The sequence below is a fragment of the Corvus hawaiiensis genome, chromosome 18 (assembly GCF_020740725.1).
Source record: "Corvus hawaiiensis isolate bCorHaw1 chromosome 18, bCorHaw1.pri.cur, whole genome shotgun sequence".
NCBI lineage: Eukaryota > Metazoa > Chordata > Aves > Passeriformes > Corvidae > Corvus > Corvus hawaiiensis.
This window is the reverse complement of record NC_063230.1, coordinates 6,792,023-6,812,570: the sequence shown is the minus strand read 5'-3', so window position 1 is coordinate 6,812,570 and position 20,548 is coordinate 6,792,023. Positions and strand designations below refer to the sequence as shown.

At 43.5% G+C, this 20,548-nt stretch overlaps 1 protein-coding gene across 4 annotated transcripts in view; it reads right to left on the bottom strand.

The window, feature by feature from the left end:
- Positions 1 to 9,469: 9,469 nt before the first annotated feature.
- PI4KA (phosphatidylinositol 4-kinase alpha) overlaps positions 9,470 to 20,548 on the bottom strand; it is a 54,695-nt gene continuing 43,616 nt past the window's right edge. For all 4 annotated transcript variants that reach the window (XM_048322436.1, XM_048322439.1, XM_048322437.1 and 1 more), the window contains 16 exons: positions 20,409 to 20,499; positions 19,451 to 19,618; positions 18,844 to 18,897; positions 17,507 to 17,627; positions 17,077 to 17,206; positions 16,891 to 16,961; positions 15,962 to 16,034; positions 15,724 to 15,794; positions 15,033 to 15,142; positions 14,337 to 14,441; positions 13,757 to 13,882; positions 13,314 to 13,434; positions 12,486 to 12,645; positions 11,552 to 11,641; positions 11,269 to 11,352; positions 9,470 to 10,179 (listed from right to left, as the gene is read on the bottom strand). In XM_048322436.1, coding sequence (XP_048178393.1) covers positions 10,128 to 10,179; positions 11,269 to 11,352; positions 11,552 to 11,641; positions 12,486 to 12,645; positions 13,314 to 13,434; positions 13,757 to 13,882; positions 14,337 to 14,441; positions 15,033 to 15,142; positions 15,724 to 15,794; positions 15,962 to 16,034; positions 16,891 to 16,961; positions 17,077 to 17,206; positions 17,507 to 17,627; positions 18,844 to 18,897; positions 19,451 to 19,618; positions 20,409 to 20,499 — 1,627 coding nt within the window. In that variant the 3' untranslated portion in view covers positions 9,470 to 10,127. The remainder of the gene's footprint in view (positions 10,180 to 11,268; positions 11,353 to 11,551; positions 11,642 to 12,485; positions 12,646 to 13,313; positions 13,435 to 13,756; positions 13,883 to 14,336; positions 14,442 to 15,032; positions 15,143 to 15,723; positions 15,795 to 15,961; positions 16,035 to 16,890; positions 16,962 to 17,076; positions 17,207 to 17,506; positions 17,628 to 18,843; positions 18,898 to 19,450; positions 19,619 to 20,408; positions 20,500 to 20,548) is intronic.

The window sequence follows — 20,548 nt, the reverse complement described above, 5'->3', positions numbered from 1 at the left end:
ATGAGAATGAGAATGAGCGAAGTCCTGGTTACAATACAATAAATCATCTTCTGTACTGAATATTCTAATTGTCACTAACCAATCTAATACAAGATACAAATCCTATAGCATTTACATACAGCCTATAAGAGTTCTTATATTACATCTTAACTTCTAAAAACTACTCTTTGGACCCCTTCTGCTGAGCTAGTAGGGTCTGCTCTGACCCTTGGACCTGCCTGCAAGCAGAGGGTATTGTTCAATCAAGAGGGGATTACCTTCAGTCGGCCGTACCATTGTTTTCCAGTTGTTCAGTAACTAAGACTTGGTATTTCAAAAGTGGCTTTCATTTCGATGTCGCCTGTAGTTTTCATATCCCCAAAATCTTTTGTCAGGCAATCATATTTATAAGGCTTTCCTGTTTCATCTTCCCCAACAATCAGAAAGCCACGTGCTCTTGGAGAGAAGGTTGCCCAAGTAGTGGCTGAGACACCATTACACTGTGGTGACTGTTAAGCCAGGTGTGGCAGCCCCATGGCAATGTGTGCTGGCTGACTCCTTGGCAGCTCTTTAGTTGCCTGCCAGCCACAGAGAAAACGGGTTAAAAGAGAAGCGGGGCTGCTGCTGACCAGGTCTGGATACTGCTCTTGAGTTCATGCCCAGATCCACTTGGGGTAAGCAATGAAGTCATGTGAAAGCTTCTTTTAGCAGCTCTCAGCAGGGTCATGCAAACCCCTTCTGCTTTTGGCTCAAGGAGGCTCCTATTGCCTGAACCTTGCTCTGAGATTTTGCTTCAAATACACACAGGTCCTCCAAGCATAACCGTGGCCAAGATCAGCCTGGTTGCAAGTCAAATGTTCAGATGGTTTCCACCCCAAATCCTAAATCCCACCCTGTCACCTGGAACTGAGCCCATTCTGCTCAAATCTCAGCTTGCATTTGGGGGAAGCTTGACTCCAGTTCACTGAAAGGTTCGCAAACCCAGCCCGTGTTCTGGGTTTGTAACAAGCCCTCCAAAACAGGCAAAATGGCCTTGGCTTTAGGGTTCATCTGGACCTTGTTGCCAGAGTCATGGTGTCATCTAGTGGTGACAGCTTGTGTGGGCACACACGCGGTATCCACCTCCACTTCGCAAACATCCCCACAGGGCATAGTGCAGTTGCAGGTCCGGTAAACGTCTTCCAAAGTACACCACCTTTTTCAAAGGCAGAACAGCTCCACCATTTCAGTAAAAGCCATTCGTACTTGGAGGACAGCTTTTCGCAAAGGCTTCCAAATAAAGTGAAGGGCAAGCTTTGTATCCTCTATCACTTCTACACAAGTAGTAGACAATCTCCTGGGGAAAGGGCAAGCCACACTAATTTTGAGGGATAGCAGTCAGCAGCAAGGCTCAGTTGTGAATATGTTTTATATTTAAAAGTCATTCTCAGTATAGAAGTTGCATCTTTTGAAATGTCCCTTTTACCTATACTGTAATAATGCTCAAAAATCATAGTAATAGATAGAAGAGGAAAAAGGACTCCAGTTTCAATTTGTACTTTGAGAGCTCTCTTGCACAGGCACACATGCCTAATTCTCAAGAAAGGGCAGCTGGTTTTTGGATTCCCAATTTATGTCCAGCTGGGGGCAAGTTCAAGCAGCCAAAGCAGCTCCTGAAGTCACAGCACATCTTTTGTAAGAGATCAAGTGCCTTAGGTCTCACTTCAAGCATTTCTAAAGGGATTTGACCCACCATATATTCTGTGTGACAGAGTTCTGGCAACATGAATTCCTTCTCCTCGGTGAAGCTGGGAACTGATGTACCTGCTCGTAAACCTACTCTCGTTTTAATTCAATGAAATTTAAGCTTAAGAGTTTTACCTTTCAGCTAAGACAAAGCAGGAACACAAACACGATTGGTTTTCCAGGCTCAGCTGATGGGTAGGAACAGAACACCATCAGCCCGGTTCCCATAACCTCAGGCACTGCACTGAGTCACTTGTCCCACATGCTGATAAGAGCTGCATCTCAAAGGAAAGAAAACTGTTCAAATTGGAAGAAGGATCACAGTGTCAGCAGAGAGGCAAGAAAAAATTGCCGATTTCAGCACTGTCCTGGAAATGAAGTGGGTTTTCAGGTTCCTGAGGTCTCTCTGAGGTTTCATCGTGGATCCAGCTCAGGTGTTTCCTTGGCAGGTTTGTCTTCTAACTTAGAGCTTAATCCTTCCCTCTGATCTAGTCCTTCTGTCTGCAAACTAATGAGCTTGAAATTACTGTATATTTATGTGTCCCTTTGAGCTCTGATCTGTGACACAACCACAGCTACAGCTGGACTTGCTGTTTCTTTCTTTATTGTCTAGAGCTGCAGCCTGAAGGCCAGGCTTGATGCTAAAAACAATGAAATTCAAATCCCAGTTTACATGTGGAGTAAGAGGGAGAAAGCACTTTTCAGAACCCTGGTTTCTTTTGGGATCTATCCTGAGACACTGCATTTTAAGCCTGGTAACAGCACAGGCCAGGGTTAGCTTCATAGCAGAGGATTCCACACACCCATTCCACCTTGGTCACAGACAGCATAGGGAAGACTTTTAACTATGACTTGCCTGGACTCAAAATGACCACAGGAATTATCCAAAATCAATGAACTCTTCATAGCTGCACCAAAGTGTTTTCTTCCCTTGGATCTGTTTTCTTCCCCCATCCTATCACCTGTGGTCCACTTATTCTACGAAGCTTACAGATGTCATTGTGCCATCTACCCACGAGGTCTAACACAAAGGTGAAGCCCAAGGCAAGTTGCTCAAAGGTAAGAGAGAATGCTCAACTACTGTTACGTGGAGCAGGTTTTAATTTTTAGTAAGTACACAAACCTAAAAATAACAGATAATTTACATCAGAGCCTGCATATAGAGTACCTTCCACCCCAAAGAAGCTTTCAAAAAACTTACATACACAGAACCACAGAAATGTAGCCACCTCTGGAGCTGATTACAGCTGCTGCTCATCCAATACAGTGTGATAACAAGGAGAGCTACCTCAATAAACCTCAGGGGTTTTGGTGAATGCACTATGGATTTCTGCACGCTTGCTATACCAGAGGACACCCATATATTTAGAGGTTTCACTGAGACAACAATGCAGAGCCAGCAAAATGTATTTCCTTTTTGTCCCTTTGGAAGGTCAAAAACCTCCCCGGTAGAATATGCTAGAATACAAACAGCCAGGCTCTTGAGCAATTTCATATCTGATATTCAGGTACTCGCTAGCTCTACCACTCAGTGCGTGCCGTGACAGATATGTCACAACTAAAGGTCACGGCAAAGTTTTCCCTGCCAGACTTGCCCGCCTTACAGGAAAGGCAGATTTGTGCCCGCTCAGTTGCTCTGTCCTGTGTCCCAGGCACGGTGGCTTGTTTTGGAGTGCCCTCTGCCGCCCAGTCCACAGACCTGCGAGCCTGCGGGGAACGAGGCCGGGAACATGAGTGGGATCTCAGTTAAGGACGGGCAGCGGTCAGCGTCATTCAGCTTCACGTGCCGGTCCAGAGGCCCTCGCTAGAGCCGAGCCCTGAGCTCAGCATCTGGGTCTGACTACCTGAGCTCTAAAGGTTTGCAAAGCACTGCCACCCACCAGGGCTGCAGAGACAATTGATTTTCAGGTCTGTTTTCTGGGCCAACTCTATCTCAGCTCACCTCCCACAAAGCTCTTGCCCAGTTCTTCTAATCTGGGATCTGAGGCAGAAAAAGCAGCACATGCCTCTTGCACTGGCACTGCTGGGATTCTTCCTTTGCAGCCATGGGAGGCAGCTTTACTCTTCACTTCCACCCAGCCCACCTCATCTAAGTGATGGGTAACTCCTGTCTCCAAAGGAAAATAGGAAAGCTGACTAGTCCAAGATGTGGAGCCCGGAATCCCTTTGGGTGCCAGCAGGCCTCTGAAAACTGCACAGAAACAGCTTCTATCTAGGTGGCAAGAGATCAGATATTCTAGAAGGTTCTATTAACTTATAACCAATAATACCAGGCTAAATTCTTTAGTCACTCCATTATCCTCACAGCTCCAAAAATCCTTACACTACCCTTACCCTTTTCTGTTCAAGCTGGTGCAGGCAGCCAGGCCTGACACCAAGACTGAAGTTTCTGACTCCCAATGCCAGAATATAATGTGATTTTTACTTACCTAGATTAATACAGTTCTTTCAATAAAGTTCTTTTAAGCACAACACCCACAAGTATTTTTATTAGATCACTCACTCATGTCCAATCAGCTACACAGGCACAGCATTGTCCTGCACAAGAAATAACTTTGCAGTATGTGCAGAATTCTCTGTGCAGTGAGGTCGGGTACTGCAAAGCTGTTTGGTCTGTGCTCGAGTCCTGTGAAATTCTCAGCAAGGGAATGGTTCATAGGCGTGCATGCCAAGACGCACACATACAGCCTTCACCTGTGTGCTAACAGCAAGCATCTTAAAAAAGTTGAGATGGCAGTCAAAATGTAACTTGCATTGGGGAAGAGAACTACATGAGAGTAATACATGATTTTATCTCTTTTATTTTTGTTATCCAGAGTTGTATTCCTCTGTGAGGTATTGCTCCTATACCACTACAAGGATGGAATTCCACGACTCTTCCCTTCTTATATCTGGATCGAAGTTACCACCCCACATGTTCACTCCTAATCAATACATGCAGCTGAAATCCTAGATTTTCTACAATTCAGACATTTTTTCCTCTCTGACAGCAAAGCACAATTTACTTTATCAGGCTTGTCACTGCAAACTGGGACTGCTTGCTTAAGAACAAACCAAGACACAGTCCTAGCTCTGTCTGTTGCCCATGAAGGGTTTTTGATTCCAAAAGGTGTATGTGGAGTATCAAGGTATGTAGCAGTCTTTATGTGGGCACTTATAATAATAGCTTCCGGTTCCCTTGCCCATTTGGCTGCCATGTTTTCCTTGGGAAGAGATACCTGAATGCAGCCAGGTAACCTCTCCCTTCAGTGAACTGCCAGCCCCTGTTGTTTGCCTGTGTGGTAACCGTGATTACTTATCTGTGTCACTGTGTCACCCCTGTCAGGCAGCAGAGCCATGTGTAACATTCATTAAACTTAACACAAGCCTGGTCACAGTTTTTCACTGCCACAGTAAGCACTGAGGCTCCCCATGGCTGTGCTGACTCTGGAGAGGGCCATGTTAGAGTAACATGACTCACAGCAACACTATCACTGCTATTAGGCCACTGATATTGTACCAAAAATAAACACAAAGGCGTCACCTATAACTACAAAGCTCTAGTCATAGGGCTGCTGCCGTGGCAAGGGCCCAGCAGAAACCCACTCCTTCTGGGGAGGCTGTGCTAGTTACCAAACCAGCCGGTGCCAGGGCTGCACGCTATCAGAGTTCATCTGCTCCTGCCAGCTAAGTAGCTTATCTAATAATTACACTATGTCACCTTACAAATCTAGCGTCTTCAGGAGTATAACCCCTGTGCCCTCCCAACTGCAGAATCCTTACTGAAACAGATGAGGCACCAAAAAACCACAAACAAAACAACCCACATACTGCAGGTAACAGTGTGAGGCAGGGATCCTTTGCACATGTCAGTAACGAGGTTCTACCAGAGAGCTTTTATCTAGAAAGGATCCATTATGCATGCTGTCTTTGAGCATGCCACATGGTGCCCAGCAGATTTTAGTCCTTGTTACATGGAACAAGAAAAACTGCCAAGTGTTAACACCAAACAACACAGGCACAATATTTTTCATATGGTCAAAGAATTAGTCAAGTTTGAAGCTGTATGTACATTCAGGACAAATTCTTTTGTTTACTGCCTTTTTTTTTTTTTTTTAATAGCATTCATGTGGAAGGAAAGGGAAAGGATGGACATATTTATGATGAAAAGGAAAAAAAAAGTCGGATCCAAACCATTCCATTGGCCACAGTCCCTTCCCCCCTCACCAGCATTCTTCCAAAAAGAGCTCTAGCTCCTCTTCCCATGCTGGTTCATTTCATTGGCTCCTCCACCGAGCTCCCATTCCCTGCCCACATCAGCCCTGATGCTATGCAGCATGTGCTGGGTGTCTGCAGGGGGTACCGTGACCCTGCAGCAGCCAGAACATCACACAGGCACGTTGTGCTTACGGAGGTGGATTGCTGAGCTTCAGTCTCTAACACACATAATGAGATTAGCATTTGAATAGTGCTGATCAAGTTACCAGTAGCTCTGAACCCCGGGTCCATCCGATGCAAATGAATCACTATAAATTTTGCTCTTTTCTTAAGAGCTCTTTATATGCACGGCCAATGCAGAAAGAACTGCAGTGGATATTGCCCTGGGAAGTCTGTCTCTCACCATGACGGGGAATTTCTGAGAGTGGAGAAACCATAGGAGCATCTTTCCTTAGTTTTTTTGGGGTTTGGGGTTTTTTTTTGTTTTTATTAAGAGCAGTTTTTTCCCCTTTTTTTGATGTGTCTTTTCTCCCAGGGCTGCGCAGGCATCAGGACATATTTTGGCATAAGGTTCAGAGACAAAACCCTTCACAATACCTTCATGTAAGTCTTAATTATATCTACTTTAATTACCTGAATAACTTCTGAAAGTCCTGCCAGCCTCCTTGTGTCAAGGACATATCCTTCCCTGGTGGGAGGATGAAGGTGAGGTAAGTCTGTGGTGTCTCCAGCTGCCCTGATTCAGTATTTCAGAAGAACTTGCAGTATTGTGGGGTGTCTTAGTATTCTCGCCTCCTCAGTCTCCCTGGAGGAAGATACAGGACACAACCCATTTAGGAAGAATCTTTAGGGTACTGCCTTGCATGATTAAATGTAAACTGTGTAATCCCCTCCGTATCTCAGTGGACACTCAATTACAGGGGAGTTTTCTCCCGCCTCTCTGCTGTGGGAAGGAATGCTGAAGGGAGGGGAAGAAGGCACAGACAACTTGAGCAAATGACATCTGTGGATATCAGGTGAGCTCTGGCACACACCAGAGCTCACCTGACACTGCAGTGAGAAAAGAAGACACAGGAGCCTATAATTTCTGCTAACACGGAGATTTAACACATTCACAACATACGCAAGATTCATAGCAGAACAAAATGATGCATCCATGATATCTCAAATGCAGCCATTTGAGTTTTTAGGACCATACTGCAAACGAGCTTGTTCTTACGGTAACTACACTCAATTGACTTCAGCTGCTTTCATTCTGCTGAACAAACTTGAGAGAAGAAACTAAGACCACATCAGCTCTCTAGACAACCTGATTGAAGCAAGCACTGTGAAGCACACTCCCCAATACAGAACTGTGGATGGCCTTAATTGCATTCTAGCAAATTCTATGCATCCTATGCTAGAATACATACAAATTGCTATGTGGTTTGAGATTTGCGGCTAGGAGCGACTTTCTGATCACCAGAGCTCCATTTATTATTCCTAATATTATTATTCACCAACTAATTACTCACTTCTAGCCCTAGATATTTTTAACATGGTACATTTATTTTGAGGTTCAGGAAAGTACAAGCACTTAAGCATTGACCTGAATTAACAAAATATTAGAACTCCTCACCACCTCACCTGAGAAGAAGCCTTCACATCTCCTCACTCCACCTGCTCCTCGTTAAAGGAAAGGTGTGAGGAAGTTTACCACATTTGTAGTGTCAAGCAGCTCCTCTCCTATGGAGCCTAAATAGGTTCAACTAGCCGCAGGCACAGAGCACCAAAATTACTGCATGTCCCAGTTGGTTATATAATAAATGTGAATTAAATCAATAATTAAAGCAGTTCTTGCATACTACTTCTCCCTGATGAGCGTCCAAACCTTTTTAGAAAGACAGTAGCACCTCCCCATAATGAGAAAAGGGGCTCAGAGCCCACTTCGCTGTGAGCCACCCACTGCACAGGCAAGAGACAAGACCCACTTTCACACCCATGGCAAAAGCACGGATATATTTTGAATGCAGCCCACACTGGAAAAGGGCCAGGCTGTCCACTGCTGCACCACGCACAAGACCCACCCCGAAGGCAGAGCCAAAACACGCTGCCCTGGCTGCCCCTCTCCAGCTCCCTGAGCTGTGACCTCAGCGCAGCTCACTTCTCTGCAGGGACCTGCTCAGTCACTCTGGCTTCGGACTAAGAAGGTCCCCGGCCCCAGGGACACGGTGGGAGCGCCCTCGGCAAAGCAGAAACTCGCTAGGAGACACAAAAGCTATCTCGGAGATGCTCCAAAATGTACACTATCACGGGGAAGACGTGGGCACAGCCGTATCATCCATCTACCATCCCCTCAGACAGAGACCACCCTGCACGGCTGGACCTGCCGCAACAGCCCATCTCCTGAGGAACCCCCCGGCCTGGGCAGCTACAGCCCCCCAAGCCATGCCCCTCGGGCCCGTGGCAGCCTTTCGGAACGCGTGACCCTCATCAGAGTGGCGCCACTTCGCTCCTGAGGCTGGGCGCTCCTCACGCGACGGAACCCCACTTCAGGGCTGGGCCCACCTCACGGCAAGGCCCCGCCCCATGGCTGGCTCTCCCGTAGGACCCCTCCACCCTTCCCCCCTCGGGGCTGGCTCTCCCGCAGGACCCCTCCACCCTTCCCCCCTCGGGGCTGGCTCTCCCGCAGGACCCCTCCACCCTTCACCCCTGGGGGCTGGCTCTCCCGCAGGACCCCTCCACGCTTCCCCCCTCGGGGCTGGCTCTCCCCCGGGACCCCTCCACCCTTCCCCCCTCGGGGCTGGCTCTCCCCCGGGACCCCTCCACCCTTCCCCCCTCGGGGCTGGCTCTCCCGTAGGACCCCTCCACCCTTCCCCCCTCGGGGCTGGCTCTCCCCCGGGACCCCTCCACCCTTCACCCCTGGGGGCTGGCTCTCCCGCAGGAGCCCTCCACCCTTCCCCCCTCGGGGCTGGCTCTCCCCCGGGACCCCTCCACCCTTCCCCCCTCGGGGCTGGCTCTCCCCCGGGACCCCTCCACCCTTCCCCCCTCGGGGCTGGCTCTCCCGCAGGACCCCTCCACCCTTCCCCCCTCGGGGCTGGCTCTCCCTCAGGGCTGCGGTCGAGCCCCTCCCGCCGACGCTCGCGCTCGCCGCAGCCTCGGGGGGGGCCGCCAGGGGGCGCCCCGGGGCCCCGCCTAGGCCTGGCACCCCCTTCCTTCCCTGAGGGGCGCGACCCGGACACTTAGGAAAAACTCCTAAAAAGGGGGAAAATCCCCTAAAGAGAGGACAGCCCCTGTGTTGAAGAGCCCATGTAGAAAGACAAGCATGTAGAAAGGGAAAAACCTCCCAAAAGACCTGTGTCCCAGCCCAGGATAGAGGTCCTTAGTCAGCAACACTGGGGAGCTTTACCTGAGTCCTACATTCCAGCTCTTGCACTAAACATTTATTTTACGAATAAAAAATGTCATTTGAGATGGACAAGCAACTGAATAAGAAATTAGATTTCTCTAATAAAGGGCATAATATAATGAACAGTACACAAATGTGCAGGGTGATGTATATAAACTAAAAACAGCTCAGGGCAAAACATTTGCAACAGACACGAAGTCTAAGGTCTTTTATTACATTTTATAGATTAAATATATCTTCAGTAGAGTCTCTTTTTAAAACACACAAAAGGAAAAAATACATTCTTCATGTACATATGAAATACTGACCACATAGCAGGGACCATGTACAGTGCAAAGTATGAACACAGCTACACAGACATCACCACCTTGGATGATTATCAAGCTTTTTTCTACAGTAAAACTGGAACAAGTTAACATTTCTGTTTCCAAAGAGAAACCCATACCCTTCCCTTCCATGGCATTTTGTGGGATTGTGCAGGAAAGGGTTTAATTTACTTCTTAAAGATATTACAAAATCCTTGCATTGCATGAAAAAATATCAAACTCCTCAAGCTTTACCACTTTCACACATTCATAATCATAATACAATTTTTATTGTGATTGCAACCCAACTCCAAAAATCCAGGGAAAAACAGTAACGTACATAACCTGGTATAGAGGAAGGAATGAATCAGAACTGATTGTTGCAATGTCCAGGAAACATGTACCCAACATGTACACACACATACACAGAGGGTGGAAGATAGCGAGGTGTGACAGAGCATCTCCTGTTTGTCACAAGTTTGGAGTGAGGGCACGGGGTTGCACATTTCACTTCGGCAGTGGATCTCTAGTGTCTAGTAGGGGATGTCATTCTGGTAGTACTGGATCATGTCGTATGTCCTACTCCTACAGAAGAAAAGCAAAGCCAGAGGTAAGTAAAAGTTTAAAAAAACACTGCACCCATTGTCAAGAAACATTCACCAGGATCCCACAGAGACAAAACATGAGTGAAGGAAATCAGCTGCTAATCAAAACTAGCCCTCCACTCTTTGAAGGCATTGTGAAGGCCCAGCTACTATTATGGACAGCACAAAACATCCTGCTCTTGTTTAAACTAGTGTAAACAAGTATTTCCACACTTCTCCGTGCGGCAACAGCATCAGCAGCTTGGATCCTGTGTTTGGATAAGCCACAAGGCACATCACACGGCACTTGCAGTTTGTTTTAGGAGAAGGAAATGCATAATGAATGAATCAAGATCATCAAGGCTGCATGGAGACAGAACTATGTGGAAATAAAAGTCACCTTAATTAAGGAAAATGCTAATAATGAAAATAAAAGTGCAGGGGAAATAACAGCATTAATAGCAGCATCTCAAATGAGTGACTGAGCAAACGAATCTCAGCTTGTTACAGATAACTCAATTATCCATGGGCAGAGCTTATTCAGGTCACAGATTAACCATGCCACAGGTAGAAAAGCTCAAGCTTGTCAGAACTAAGATGGCTCTGAGCATTCACATAGCAGTGTCACTGCCTTCAGCCCCCCCAATATTAATCTCTCATTCTGAGCAGGTGCACCAGCAAGCACTGGAACATCCATTTTAGTGGGGCTGTATCTGAGCCAGTGAGTGGTACTGGTCTCAAGCTGACCCCATATGGAACTACACAAGAGTTTGTATTAGGCTCTCCTATATGTCCCCCAAAGTCTGTATTATCTAGCATAATAAAACATGCACTTAAGATGTTTAACTATTACATTTATTTAGACTAACCAGCCTTGCTATTTGACCAGCCTGGACCTAAGTCTTCCTTCCCAGCACAAAACCGAGGAGATGCAGCACATTCAGAAACAAAGCTGCTATCCTGCACTATCTGAATATCAACAATTCAAAAATTTTTGGTATCTGACTGATAAAACACTACTTTTCAGCTCTGCTCAAAGCCTGATGACCTTCCTTTAGCCATACGGAGAAGACATGCATAGATGCCAAACCTGTTGCTGAGGAAACAATTCTGGATGATCTTGATGATGAAAGTTGCAGCCTCCCGTTCAGTCATGTTGGGGCTGAACCTATGTCTATATGCAGAAAGTCACAATAAAATAAGAGAAAATTAGTGAGTTTTCCTTTGAACATGGTACAAATGTGTCTTTGCACAAGCTCAGCCAGGTGTGATTTCACTTGCTGCAAGTACCTGGTTCTTGTGAGACCACTTGGTACAAATTACCTAACATTTCAATAAAAGCATTTTCCAGTTCACACATATTGCTGACTTACTTCAACAGCTTGATTGTCTGCCCTCGGAAACAGGGCAGCCCTGTATCCAACATCAGTGTAACCAGTGAGACCACAGCATCCATGTAAGGCCTAGAGAAAAAGAGGACAAAAACATCAGAGCACTCCTGCAGCCTTAGCAGGTAAAGCAGGCAAGCTGAGGAGTTCAACGAGCTGGATCACACCTTTTTCTGTAATTAAATCAACACAGAAAATCCTCTTACATTTGCTGGTGAAGCTACACCATTGCTTGCAATCTGTCACTTTAATTAAATGTCACTCCTTTATGTTGGACTGTCAGATACTCAGAATGCTGCAAGATGAAGTCTCAAGAAGGATTATGCAAAGTAATGCTTTAGCAAACAACATTTCTTTGGCATCAGAAAGGTGAAGCAGTGCACCAAAACAGTATAAAAGGCTGAAACCAGCAACACCACAGGAACATATTATCTTTTAATCTTAATTACCCTGTGTAGTTCTTTGCTACATCAGCCCAGCTTCCCTTCTCCTTCCTGTCCTCTTGCTCAGAACATTTATTATCTACCAAGCTATTATTCTGCTACTTGAGTGACACATTTGCCTTGCCACAAAAATTTTGTCCAGACTATTTCCCCCCAAGGAACCAAAATGGCCTTGACTCCAAGACAGTAGTTTCTTACTGTATTAACAGTGCACTAAATCGTGTGAGGAAATGTGTGAAACATCACAATTATAAATTGAAAATATAAAATTTTAAAATATAACATAAGAACAGAAAAAATACCACAAAGGTAAGATGTAAAATAGCAGGATTATTACATTGTTTCAAAGTTTGCAAGAAATACCAGGACAGTCAACAGGCTCAGACTCCCTAAAAATCAACTTTGTTATTATTTATCTTCTCATCTGGTTTTGGGCATGCAAGAGCTTCCAGTTTGAGCAGCTAAGAATATCTTACCTGACTGCCAGATAGCCTCTGACACACATCTCCATAAACCATTTGAATGGCGTTGCCTCCATTTTCCCTCCCATTATCATCACCATCTCATCAGTCAGTTTAATGTCAGGCTCCCAGCCCAAGTTTCCACCAGGCGAGCTTTCAAACATGAATCCAAAATCTGTGCACAAAAGATAAACTGCCTCATAAACTTTGGGTTAATTGTGTGCTGTTAAAGCTGAAAGAAGCAAGAGAGGTGGATTACATGTATTAACACAGACATTTTAACTCCAACTGGAAAAAAGCTTTGGTGAAGTGTAAGAATACCAACAAAAGCATCATCACCATGACATGAGAATAGATGTAAGAATGGTGATATCAAATAAACTGCTGAAATATTTGTGCAGTTCCAGAAAAGCAAAGCTAAAGTAGAGGTTACAGCCTCACACAATGATATAAATTTACTTATCAAGTTTAATTCATAATTTAATAATAATTAATAATTTAATTCATAATTTAATCCTTGCAGTGATGAAAGGAATCCAAAGACACATTTCTATAATTACACACATACACGCACGTACCCAGGCATGAGTACATATACACGTGTCATCCATACATATGTGTATGGAACCTGACAAAACTTTGCAGAGCTGAACTTACACAGAAGCAGCCAACGCAAATACACAACACTTAACAAGCATGAAAAACTTCCATGTATGTTTACAAACTGTGAAATCAGTATACAGATGGATATCAAAGGGGAAATGGCTTATTGTCTATTATCAGCAATACTTAACAGCAGAAAGCAATGGTAATAACTGATATTCAGAGATGCATACAACTGACCAATATGAATGATGTGTCCCTTTTTGTCCAGCATGATGTTGCCATTGTGCCTGTCTTTAATCTGGAGCAGGAACAGGAGCAGACTATAGGCAGCCATACTGCGGATAAAGTTATAGCGAGCCTGTACAAACAACAAGTTAAAACAAATCAGAACAACTTACAGACTTTCATAACTCTCCATCAGGAGATGAGACAGATGAACAAAGTTTTTTTTCTTTTTTCCATTCATGATTGGTTCGAAGTGATGTTCAGTGATATTCTCCATACATCTATAGCTGCAATTACTTCTTTAGCTAACGCACTAATTGCTAAAAATGGATTATCAGCATCAGGAACCAGAGTACAGCATTATAGTATTCATTATGCAATTATTTGTCATTATTTCTTATAACTAGAATGCTTTGCAGTTGATATTTTGCTGTGCTTGCCCACTGATATTTTACCTTCTGGAATGCAAGGGTAGACTCATCTCCATATTGCCTTGTAAAATAATCATACATCCCAAAGTCTGTCTGCCTGCCCAGCTGGTCACGGGATGTGCAGTCAGGAATGCACTCAATAACACCACACTGGAGGGAAAGAAGAGAAACAGGTCTGTAAAGCATGCTCCCAAAATATATTTTGTTCATGGCTCTTGGCAGTCATACAGGTCCTCTGGGAAATGCGGGGAAGCCGCTTTATAGATCACCAAATACAGAATTTCTAGTTATTCATAAAAAAAGGTATATCCTCTTTTAGGATTTCCACGCAATGTAGGACAAGCTCTGTGACTTTCCACTGCTTTGCACAATGTAGTCCCAAAAATCAAACAACAAACATTTGCAAGCAGCAAAATTTCAGAGCCAAAAGCTTTAGAAAAGCAGGAAGCAGGAGAGGAAAGACTCTTTCTATTGCTGGTACTCCAAATATTTGGCATAAGTGACATGGACAGTACTTCCTTGTAGCATGGAATTTCATGTGTGCTGAAAGAATTTTTGCATTAGGAATGATTTTCTACAGCACTACAGTTAATTGTCCACTTACCCCAGGAGCTGTGGCCACCACTCTGTATGGAAACACAAAAAGATCCAGGCCTACCAGCTGAAATATGTTCTTGAAGAGATCAATGATTTGTAAGGCTAACATGTCCTGTCAGACAAGAAAAAAATTGCACAAACATTACAGGGGTTACAGGTCATAAACTGGATTATAAAAATGCTCTGAAGAACTCTGAAGTGCATATTCAGTAAAGCAGGTCTGCAGATCTGTGCTTGTGCATGCACTATGGGGGAAATCAAAAAGGGAACTGATAAATGCTGTGTGAGTGGGCAGCAAGCAATGCTGATGATTTAATTGCTGACCTAAGAACAAATTTCCTATCCCCCTTTGATAAAGGGCTACTTAATAACTCCAGGGATAATAACCAGCATTCCCTCTTAATCAATCAAACTTCAATGTACACGATCCCACCTCAGGAGCTACTGCTATGTTACCAATAGTTCAACTGAAAAATAAACTCTGCAAAAAAATTTTTAAGGCTTGGTAAACCTGTCTTGACAGAATGGCCTTTATTTCCGAACCAGAATTCTAGGGGTACGACTCAGTTCTCCCCCTCAGTCCATAACTCAGTTCCATAACAAAGTTCCAAAGAAAAATATTTCTATACTAAAATTATTTTCTTCTTATGCATTATCACCTACAAATCTGTCTCCTCTAAGTGCAAAGCCCGACAGCTTTTACCTGTCTGCAGTCATCGCCCACTTTAAAGATTGCTGCCTGCCAGCAGATTTTCTTACTGTCCTCATCCTCTTCTGCGCTTTCATCGATGGAGTCAGAGCGACAACGCAGACCTGCAACAAGTGAACAAAGCAAAACCCAGGCATGGACTTTAATTAGTAACTTTTTATCATGACAAGCCCTCTGCACTCAAACCCACAGCATTTCACTGCAGGTGCACTACAGATATTTCTGCCTTACAAGGTAATTATCATAAGATAGTTCCCTTTGTCTACTGGAAATAAAACACCTCAAACCAGTGTTCGTGATTTACCAGATAAATGCCTGCATTGCACTGAGTTAGTCAGCCAGAGACTGTCACAAAATGTCTTATTCTGAGAGAAAAACTGCCAAAACCTGGAGTTTGCCACTCTCTAGAAACCCAGAAAAGGCCATCAATTTCTACTTTAGTCTAAAGTAACTGTTATAATTTCTTCAAGAGCCCTATGTGGCTTGCTTCTTGGGAATTAAAAAAGGATTTAAGTTTTCTTCAGTCTTCCTTTGATACAGTTTCTTTTCTCATCTGAACCACGGCAGATAAAGTTCAACATGGAAATAATTTTCTGCAGTGGTACAGGTCACTAAAAGCAAGAAATTTTAAAGGAATTGCTGACTCTTAATTAGTAGTATCAATGATTAAGTTGCAGTTACTAACCTTCTTTTTCAAGCTCACTGACTCCACATCGTTTCACTTTAAATTTGGCCAGATAGGGTGCTTTTGCTGCACTAAATTACAATAAAAACAAAGATGATGAGTGCAATTAGTCAAACAAAAATGTATAGAAAAATACCTGAATATCATTAACTTAACAAACATAAATAAATAAAAATACACACACACACATATAAATACACACACATATTAAAAAATGAATATAAGAAGAACATGGTACCTCTGCATAGGAGTTCCTGATTTGTAATCAATATCCAGAACAATTGCTTCAGGATTGCTGGGCAAGTAACAGCCTGCAAAACAGAGCAGACAGCTGAGAACAAATCCACTGGCTAGTGAGACAATGCAAGCTGGACAATAACTGATGTCCGTGTCTACAACTTCAGTATGTAGTTCTGAATTAATGTTAAAGAGAAACTGGAGATTACAGTCTGTGAGCCATGAAGGATGTGGTATCCTTTGCACTAGTGAGAGATTGCCAGAAACTAGTAAAATACAGTTTTGAGCTAATACTGCAGAACCTGTACCACAGAAAGGTACAGAGAGGACATCTCTTACAACAGTCCCAGATTAGATGTGGCAGCAGTCCCAGTGCACTGGGGAGTGCCCTCAGCCACCAATACATGGTAGAAGGTCCTGTTAGAGATCAGGAAAAGCTTTCATCAAACTCCATTTCAAAGAGAAGATTCAGGCTGGGAAAACTTATGTTCAAGATTTGAAAGGATCCTCAGATAATGACATTTCAAGGGAATGCCTGATGGGAGACAGAATGAAAGGAACTGGACATGCTTCATTCTTGAGATAACAAAACTTCTCAAAAACGCCACGTCTTTTTTAAAAAGAAGGTGGTAGAAAGCAAATCCTTCCTCTTCAGACATACACTCTCACTTTTATCCATGATATGCATTATCTAAATTGCTTTTGGGTAAGTTTTGATGCACCATATAGGAATCATTGGATGGGCAAAAATATTTGATTTTTTTTTCAAGAGAGAAACAACTAAACTACAACAGAAGAACAGCCACCAGCACCAAAACTGAAATCTCTACAAGCTGCCACTCACAGGGATTTCAAGGTTTGCCTGCAGAAAATAAATAGTCATGTTGAATGCAAAAGCCCACAGTTTTATACTACTAAATCACTTCTTACCAGGCTGCACTTTCACCTCAGACAGAGCACTCAAACAAGCTTTTTTTCTTTCATCTCCTTTAGGGAATGGCCTAGAAAGACAAATGATCTTTAATTTATCTGCATATTATGTATTACTCTACACACTAGCCTCAAATTTGTTTCAAACATACAAACAGAGCACAATTCCTGAAGTATAAAACTTACTTGATAATGGCTGAAACATTGGTGATTTTATTGAAGAAATCAAACTCCCGTTGGTAGAACTCTTTGGCTGGGCCAGACAATGAGCCAGTTATCTCCTCCACTAACTGCTCCAGAAGTTCTCCAATGTCAGCTGCATGTGAAAAAAGGAAGCATCTGTGTCAGCAGCTTATTTCAGAAAGTGAAATGATATGGGTGATGGAAATAAGCACCTTTGGATAGTATTCACAAAAAGGTACTGAGGGAACCAGCACCGTGTTTCTCCTGATACACTCTATCAAGCACTGATGCAGAATGGGCCCTACCTCTACAAATAAAAGAGAAAATCCCAGCTAAAAAGATTCTTCCTTACAAGAAAGAAGCAGGAAGGAGATTTAGTCTGGACTGAGAAAAGGAAAGTAGTCAAGTCAAGATTATATTTTAAAGTACTCACGATCTTTCTGATGTCCTTCTTCATCCAGGTAGATATTAGTTTTCATGTTCCAGATGAACTGGTGAGCCAAGAGCTGGGATTTGGAAGCTGCCCACAGGATGTATTCCCTAACGTAACCCATCTGCAACCATATGCAGACTAGTAAGGATCAAAGTTCATTACAACTCTCAGACTCAATATTACTGCTTCTAACAGCTGTTCTTCAAACCCAGAAAGTGTTAAAGGGATGGAAAGAAGACCTCTGCACTCTCACTCACTCTGCTAAAAAGACATGAATGACAGTGTATTTTAATAGATAATGAACTGATCTAGACTGTTTTCAGCTTTGTTACTGACCTATTCTGTTACTCTAATCAGCCTTTCCCCACCTCTATGTAATTTTCCATCTGTTCTATTTGGATTTCAAATCTCTTTGAGCTCAGAGCATCTTCTAGTATGGGTAAAAAGCACAATACATAACAGGGGCGTTGGTCTTGCCTGGCATCACTACGTACTCCTGTACTACCAGAAATCTACACAGTGTCATATGGACTGTACAGTTCGGTGGCAAGAACTGCATGTGCTGGCACAGTTCCACTGAAATTCTGGAAAGTAAGAAGACACTTATAAAGTTGAAGTGTCCAAGAAAATCACACTCCTTCCAGCAGCTGCATTTCCCTTTCCTTTACTCACAACTACTTTTGTAGTCTATAGGTGCTCTTGTGTTTGACTGATATTAACAGACAGGTGTCTGATGTTTTTGCTCTGCACTGCAGAGCTCTCAAAGAATAACTATACACAGTCACCTACACTATGGGATGGGAATATGTTCACCTGAAAATAAAGCACTGACCAGAGTTCACTGCCTCGCTGGCAGGTAAAATGATCTCACATTAATGAACTCTGAACTTGGTTGTCAAGCTTTACTTTGGCTTCTGCAAGATGAGGCTGAGATCTGATTTCATACACGTGATGGAGCACAAGACACCTCTGTATGTCTTCTTTGGTTAACTCCACAGCAAAATGGTTAAGGGTAATGATTTAATTTCATTACTGGTTGTCTCATGCAGACCTCCAAAAGCTTTATTCAAACAGAGTCCTCACCTGGGGCTTCCCATAACAAAATCTGTTTCCTGACAGATGAGCTACATAGCCTTTCTCAAGTTTACCTATTCATAAAAGAGGTGTATCCAAAGCAAGCTAGCCTCTAGAGACAATAATTTTTCTTCTATGTATTAGATATAGGATAATAAGAAGCAGGATTAGATTATGCTTATTTTTGTTTTATTTACTGCTTTAAATCTTAAAGCTCCATTAAAAATCTGTTTTGTTCACATGCAGCTGATTCATAATCTCACCTTGTCATACCGCAGTGCCTGAACAATCTGTGGAATGTAGAATAAAATGGCATCCTGAAAGAGAAGGGATGGCAGGGTTTTACTGCTTTGTTTTGGCAGTCAGAAGGGAAGATGAGTCACATACACAGAGAAAAGCTCCTTTCAGTTAGGCGATAAACAAAATCCCACTGCCTTTTTATTTTAAACTACGTATACAACTCCCTCAAATCAAAGTACTATTCTGTTTAGTTACTCCCTTAGAAAATATAATTAATAATCATGTATTTCACAGTCCTAACAGAAGTCTGACAAGTGCTAAAAACCAGCTTTCTGCTGCCTTAAAAGAAACAACTTTGTCACTGACAAAAGATGCAAAAGAGATGATTTGAGAAGGGCAAACTGAAGAATTCAGCTTAGTGTCACTTACAACAACAAAGCTGCAAATACATGAGCCAGTTTTACATGGAACAATCAACTTCAAGTTTCCATCCCACTCTGGCACATTCTGCCATATGCTGCACCCATTTAGCACACCTCTCTCCAGGGCACTGAAATGAAGCCTGTGGCCACAATGACCAAGGCCATAACTTCCCCTGGAGTGTTAAGGATTTCTTGGAACTCTTCTTACCGGAGGGAAAGATCTCAGGACTTTAACTCCATACTGGGCTGTCAGAGGATGAGGTGGATACATGCTTGAGAAGTAGGACAGGCCAGTTGGTGGATCTGTGGGTGCCCAGCACAGAACGTGGCTGAGCTCAGGTGCATCAGCATCAATCGTGTGCCAGGTAACCAGGTACTGAAAAAGCAGGCCAGACACATTAGGGCTTGTAGCACTCACTGATGTGTGGGTACTACACATCAGACAATAATGCTGTCATCTAGCTTCCTCCAGCAGGGCAAGTGAAATATGGGACATTTTCTTTTACAAAACCATGGCTGTTTTATCTAATGCATTTTTTCCATGGAAACCTAGCTGTTGGAATCACCTCTCAGAACACCAAATGAAGTTACTAAAAGCATAATCCAGGAGCTCTAGCACAGGGAGAAAGGATGAGTCATTTTGAAAGGGTCAAAAAAGGTTCAGTTTTCCTGCCACCTATTTTACAGGTGATGTATAGAACACAGCTCTGACAAGACTGTCCCTCACAGGACTAAAGTGCTTCACTGCAGATCAGCATGATGAGCCTCTCTCACTTCCAGACCTTGGCCTTTTGATACACGGAAAAGGTTACGCTTGAAATAACTTCAGCAGCAGCACTCACCATGGCTTGGTCCAGTGATCTTTTCACTAATTATGCCGAAGAAATAGAAATGGTGGCTGTACTGCAAGTGACGGGTTTTGAGCCATTTTGTGTACAGTGAGAATACCCAGAAGCAAAAGGCACCTTTAGCTAACTGGCTACCTCCTCTTACTGCTGTGATTCTCCCCTCAGCACCCCATTTCCACAGCTGTTCTGTCATTCTGTCCTACCAGAAATATGGGTAGCACTAGAACAAACATTGGTAAGTCAAGACTGTATTTTCCAATATATCTGAATGAAATGGGCCTACTGGGGCCCTGTAACCATAAAAATGTTCACAGGTACCTTTATTGCCTCAGGAACATCACTAACAGCTCCCGGGTCCAACCGGACCAGACGGGTCACTTCTGTTCCAATAGCTTCAGTGTTCTTAAACCTAAGTATAACCAGGAATACAATAACATAATTAGAAAATTTTGATGGCT